Source organism: Curcuma longa, chromosome 6 (genome assembly GCF_044706935.1).
Source record: "Curcuma longa cultivar G26 ecotype Majalengka, Jawa Barat chromosome 6, ITB_CL_G26_1.1, whole genome shotgun sequence".
NCBI lineage: Eukaryota > Viridiplantae > Streptophyta > Magnoliopsida > Zingiberales > Zingiberaceae > Curcuma > Curcuma longa.
This window is the reverse complement of record NC_133866.1, coordinates 5,550-11,769: the sequence shown is the minus strand read 5'-3', so window position 1 is coordinate 11,769 and position 6,220 is coordinate 5,550. Positions and strand designations below refer to the sequence as shown.

Here is a 6,220-nt window from a genome sequence, read left to right as displayed (position 1 = left end):
GAAAAAGGCATGTATGTTTTGTACATTTTGATGATATTCATTTATCTTTCATAAAAAAATAATATGAACATAATTTAAATCCTTTACCGATCATATCAAAATCATATAGTTGAAATTGATCATTTGGTGCATGATTCGCAACATGACTATAAAAAACTGTCTATTATCTTATGAATGGCTCTACGATGCGTTGAACTAAAGTTCAAGAAAGGAATTTAAAGGGATGGAGAAAGTAGTGGATCAGTCAGTTGCAAGCATATCCTAAGGGGCTCATCGGAAGCCAAAATCCATTTAGGAAGTTTCAAAGCAATAAGGGATAAGGAGCACACAAATTGTAAGAGAATTTGAAGATGATCAAAGGGGATAGTGCAGGGTTTGTAGATCTGCAAACTGAAGATGAGTTGATCGGTTAAAAGAGGATCGGACTACAACAAGAGGCCATTTTCAATCGAAGATGTCAATTGGACAAAAGACATGATCGAAATCAAGACGATCCAGGGGGGGAAGGAGGAACATTGCAGACAGATTTGATAATTATTTTGTTTTCGTCTCATTTTAAAATTATTTGCTTTGTTGCTTCGAGTAACACCATATTTTCAATCAAACATTTGGAATCCGTATCCAAAATTAAGCTCGAGTCAAGTTACCGCAACCAAACTGCTACAAAGAAAAGTATCTTTTGGTCGAATAGGGAACGTCGGCATCTCAATTATGAGAGGGAGAGGGATGGCCAACAATTTTTAATTTATAATTTTAATGTGAGATCCATTCCAAAATAACTGCAAAGCAATAATTAATAAAATCCTCATTTCAGTTTCCTTTCTTCAGTAACCTTTTTTCTGTTTCTACCTTTTCTTTTTTCTTTTTTTTTTTAAAATTAAAAATTGAACTTTGTTCCAGCTTCCTATTTTTTAAATTAATAACAAACGAATTACTGATTTGTTTCCCTATTTAGTTGTTTATTTTTTTAAATGCCCTTTATTCATATAAATTTATCATTTCCCCTCCTAAAATTTTAAAATTACATATGTTGTTGAGGAGCTCAAAGGAATACAACTTTAAAAATTCAAATAAGGTATTTATTATCTAAAAGTGATTTATATCATCATAAATTAAATTAAAAAAATCAGTTCACGTCAGTATAAGCTTAAATTGATATGAAATGCAAAAAATGATTAAAATTTAAATTATATTTTTTAGTGATGTTGATAAGATAAAAGATTTTGAGAAGGAAGTATGCTGTTTAGGGTGTTAAATTTCAGGTGTTAAAATGCTGAGTTTAAGAGTATGAGGTTGTTTTTGTAAGAGTGAGTAAACTAGGCGGTCAATTAAAATTTTGTCATTAGAATTTTGACTTGCTGCTTCTACCTCCTCTCGATCTTCTTGTGCGCCGAACCGAGTAGGAGAGGGAGACGACAAGAAGAAATGGAGCTCGTCCCTTACTCCTCTGATCCACAACCTAACGCTAATCTGCCTTGGTCGGAGATGTTCCGCTCCGCCTCCCTCCGCCGCCCGCCCGGCGACCAATTCCCCTCTCGCCCGCCTTCCCCTGCCTCCTCGCGCCGCGTCCCCCAATCTGCGTCCTTGCAACCCAAACAGCCTCCGCCGTCGCCTCCGGCGACCGATTCCCACGCCGCCGCTCGACTCGCTCTCTACATCGCTATGGCCCACGCTGGCCTTGCTTTCTCTCTCCTCCTACTCTATGGAATCTATTGTCTCCTTCACGACTTCGTACGTCCCCTCATGTGGGCGCTTCTCTGCTCCATCCCCCTTCGTCAACTTCAGAGCGCGGTCGTTGCCTTCTGGGCCCCGCCCATCCGCCAAGGTCTCGTCTCCACCCTCCTCGCCGTCCCCGTCGCCCTGCTCCGCGCTTCCACAGACACCCTTTCTGATCTCCGCGCTGCCGTGCTCCGCCGCAAGGTGCGTACCTCCCCCCGGGACGGCTTCTCTATCCTCGTACGCTGGCTTATCTCCTTCTGGGTTTTCGTCATATCCTACGAGCGACTCGGCTCTGTGGCAACTGCTGCCCTCTTCGCCGTGGGCCTCCTCGTCGTTCCCACTGCTACCTCGGCCGTGAAAAATTCCAGTTTTGCGGCTGGTCGGTCCAACTCCTCTGGCAACGGCAAAGGTGGAATTTTCACAACTACCGTCCTGAAGCACCTCAACACCATAGTCGCCGTTGGTTTAATCGTGGGGGTGATCATCGGCGTCTTGGCCGGCGGCGTCTTCTTCTCCTACAAAATCGGACTAGAAGGAAAGGATGCCGTGATATCGCTTAAATCCCACGTACAAAGCAGCAACTACTCCGAGAGGATTGGATTCAACAAGTGGATGGAGGATAATGATATCCCAGGACTAATGGATCAGTACTCTGCAAAGCTTTATGACACAGTTTGGCAGCAAATCGATAGTTTGGCAGTTCAGTATAACCTGTCTGATTTCTCAAATGGTTTCAGACATTTCTTGATCAGCCAGTCGGCAATTCTTTCAAATGACGCTTCAACGTCTTTGGTGATCTCACCGCCTCACCCTTACACTGTAAAGCTCCAATCTTTGAGCACTCACATCAAGCATCGTGAGTGGGGGAAGATCTACATTGAATTGGACTCATTTTTAAGGGAATTACTGATTACTAGAGAGGATCTGGTGGAGAAAGCAAAAGCAATTGCTATCCAAGGTGTCGATATCTCAAAACGAGTTCTCTCCAGAAGCACATTGATGCTTGGTGGGGGTGTCAATTTTATGGTCTCCATTGCACTGAAGGTGGCATCAGGTGCAGCAGAAGTAGCTAATTTTATTTCTCAGTTGATGGTTTTCCTATCAGTATTGTATTATCTGATCACTTCTGAGTCAGGCGGGGCCACAGAGCAGGTGGTGGAGATGTTACCATTGTCAAAACATGCAAGAGGTCGTTGTGTTCAGGTTATCAATCATGCAATTAGTAGTGTGTTATTAGTGACTGCAAAGATTGCCATCATCCAAGCTTGTTTGACATGGCTGTTGTTAAGATTCTGCTCAGTTCACTTTGTGTATACATCAACCCTGCTTGCATTTATTAGCTCATTGCTGCCAATGCTGCCCCTTTTGGTATCATCACTCCCTGCGGCAGTGCAGCTGTTCGTGGAAGGAAGATACATATGGTCTATAGGAATAACTGTGATTCACCTTACACTTATGGATTACGGTACTTCTGTAATTCAAGAGGATATACCTGGTTATAATGCTTATCTTACTGGTCTCAGCATTATTGGTGGTATGACATTGTTCCCTAATGCTTTCGAGGTAATAATCTGTCTTATGTTTTCATATTGATCAGATTTTCATCATTCAAACCTACCAATTTGACAGTATATCATGCTAATTTTTTGATAGTCTGAAGGCTGAATGCTGAATGTGTTTGTATGTATTTTCGAAATGCTTAGGACTTAGCTATCTAAACTTATTCTCAAAGAACTAATGACTTCAGCAACTTATGTCCAGAGGTAGTGATCATCTTGAAAAAAATTATCTTACTATTTGGACAAAAGAATGAAAATTCATATTATCAGGGAACTTAATAAGGTTTGATATTTGTCTCAGATGATAAATAATCATAAATGCCACCTGCATCAAATATCAAATCATTCAATTTTTTGTGAAGAATGTTCCACTTACTACTTTGGACAATAATCCTCCTTATTTCTATGGTTTAAAGTAGGTCTATGTTATAATTTTCATTGTGAGAATGGATTCTTCTCTATCAAAATAAAACTGTAGTCTTCTTTGACATAGATGGACGTTTAACTGTCTTAATTATCATTCTCTAGGGTGCCATTATGGGTCCGCTGCTGATGACAATTGTCATTGCTTTGAAGAACTTGTATACAGAATTTGTTCTAGCTGAAAATAAGGAAAGTGATGGAGAATATATGGCCACTGACAAAGGGGATGGTACTAGTTAGTCTATCAAGAGAACATACAATAAGTTACTTTCATATTGTTATGACTGTGCAGATAGATTATTCGATAAACTTGCAGTTCTGTACTCGTCTTCCTTCTAAGTGGTATGCATATCTTTTATTGGTCATTCCATTTTATTAAGATAACTATTATTTGGGTTGTAAATTCTTCATTTTTCATTGTTGTCTGTCTGATTGATGAGAAAATTCTACAATTATAATATGATAACTTTACAGAGACATGAATGTATGACTTCTTAGGGCATGCTGCACCTTAACACAACATAAACTAAAGTTTAATTGTTTTCCCTGCTTCTAACATATGTAGTCCTCAAATCTAGTTAGTCGGAATTAAATTACTAGCCTTGAGAAAGAAAAAGAAAATACATATATATATATATTTGGAGTTTCAGACTAAGTGAATTGTGTTGATTAATAATATTTAGGACATATCGTTTGTCTTTAAGTGAATGTATTGTTTTTTGATAGAGCATCTAGTAGTTTTCAAATCAGTGGAGGCATTTTAATGGCTTGCTTGAATGATGTAGCTGCAACATCAAGTAGACTAAGAAAAATGCAATGTTATGATTTTTTGTGGTCCGACTATCCTTTCCACCATCTTTTTCCAGATCCAGAATGATTATGTTCTGCATTTTTTAATGACAACGAAAATATTAGCATGGCATTTATTATTTTGTTTGTGGAAGGCTTTCTTCTTTCTACAGCACATGGGTGTTGACATTTCCTCTATGATCAAATTGGCTGCTTTGACCTTCACTGCTCTGCTTTGCCACCTTTCTCTGCACATTAATCAACCATGTGTTTTAATTGATGAAGTCAGGCCCAGGGTGTCTAAATGCCATTTATCTAAGAGTTTTAACCGTTTCATAGGTGTTGTTTCAGAAATGTTTGTGAGCTGTTCCAGTCGCAGTGAAACAACTTAAAGCATATTATTTGAGGGATCAAATTTTCAGGTATTCGGAAGTGGAGCTAGAAAGATGACCTAGATCGGTCGGAAGATGGAATGCTTTGAGGCGTGCTATCTGGATTTTGGATATTGTGGGTTAATCTTTTCTGCTTGTGTAATTTACAGTAGCAACGAGGGGATAAGACAACCAGCGCTTCGTGAAGGGCAAGCTTATGAGTATCTTCACCTCTAAATTGCTTATATTTCAATTTCCCATTGTTTAACTTTGTTGGCCCACCAAAACTAGGGGGAATCAAAATTTCAGTTCAACTTAAATAATCAATTAAATTGAATTAATTTAAAATTTTGGTTTGATTTATTCTAAAGTTCAATTTAAAAAAAAAATCAGATTTTTAATTAAATCGGTTCAGTTCTATTTTGAATTTTGAAAATCAATTAAACCAATCAAATAAATCAAGTTTTTATCAATGTTGTGGGTTGATTTCTCCTACAGAAACAGACTCGTAGTACTTCTATTGAAGTCTAGTATTTTTCCTTGTTTTGGTGCCATCCTCAATCAAACCTTCATATTGCTCTGGTTGCAAGGCTGGAATCCACTGTCGTATTCAGAGGTCCCAGTTCCCGTGTCTCATTAACTTGTGGGTCAGTGAGCACTGCTCTCAGCTTCAAAATCCACATCTATCATTTTTCTAAAAATTAAATCCACATCTTTCTTCTCACTTGTCAATTCTAATCCTCAAATTTTCTTCTACATGTCGATAATGATCTTATGTTTGAACAATGCCTTGTATCTAAATCTCCTGTTTGAGTCTTGAGTAAAGTTATTGAAAACCAAAATCTGAGGAATATACAATTTATTGGAAAATCTTTTTTTTTTCTGTAATAATTTTTCATCAAGTAAAAAAAGGAAACGGTAAAAAAAGCATTTTTTTTTCACAAACCAAATTGTGAAGGAGGAAATCGGGGAAATATTGTACATAGTTGCATAGTTGTGGGAGGAACATTAAAATGACGATTCTATTTTTTTACTGAAATGATCCTTCAAGTTGTCCCCAGGATAGAATTGAGTTGATACTGCAGAGCAGATATTACTATAATGGGTAAAGATCGAATCTCGATGAAATCGAGAAAAATATCCTCTTCCATAATGGTCAATTATAATTTTTTGATTTATTTCTTTATAGATAATCATGAAGTCGACTGTGTAAAACTGTCGAAGTGACAAATTTCACTTTTTTACTACAATGATACCTTCAAGTTAAATTTCTTTAGGAGGGACGAATTTAAAATTTCACATCTTAAGTTTTATAAATTCAAGATTGAATAAAAACACTAGTGCTTATCAGGATATTAT

General features: G+C 37.7%; 1 protein-coding gene across 6 annotated transcripts; it reads left to right on the top strand.

Annotated features, from left to right (window-relative positions):
- The first annotated feature begins 1,385 nt into the window (after positions 1–1,385).
- LOC141830353 (uncharacterized) lies at positions 1,386–5,164 on the top strand. Of its 6 annotated transcripts, none has more exons than XR_012601972.1 (3): positions 1,386–3,282; positions 3,807–4,043; positions 4,913–5,164. XR_012601972.1 is itself a non-coding variant. In XM_074717793.1 (2 exons), exons 1-2 carry the CDS (start codon positions 1,426–1,428, stop codon positions 3,939–3,941), a joined length of 1,992 nt encoding a protein of 663 aa, XP_074573894.1. In that variant the 5' UTR covers positions 1,386–1,425; the 3' UTR covers positions 3,942–4,305. The 6 variants fall into 6 exon arrangements, 1 of the variants encoding a protein (XP_074573894.1); XR_012601971.1 differs by having other exon boundaries at positions 4,898–5,164; XR_012601970.1 differs by having other exon boundaries at positions 4,842–5,164.
- Positions 5,165–6,220: the final 1,056 nt, after the last annotated feature.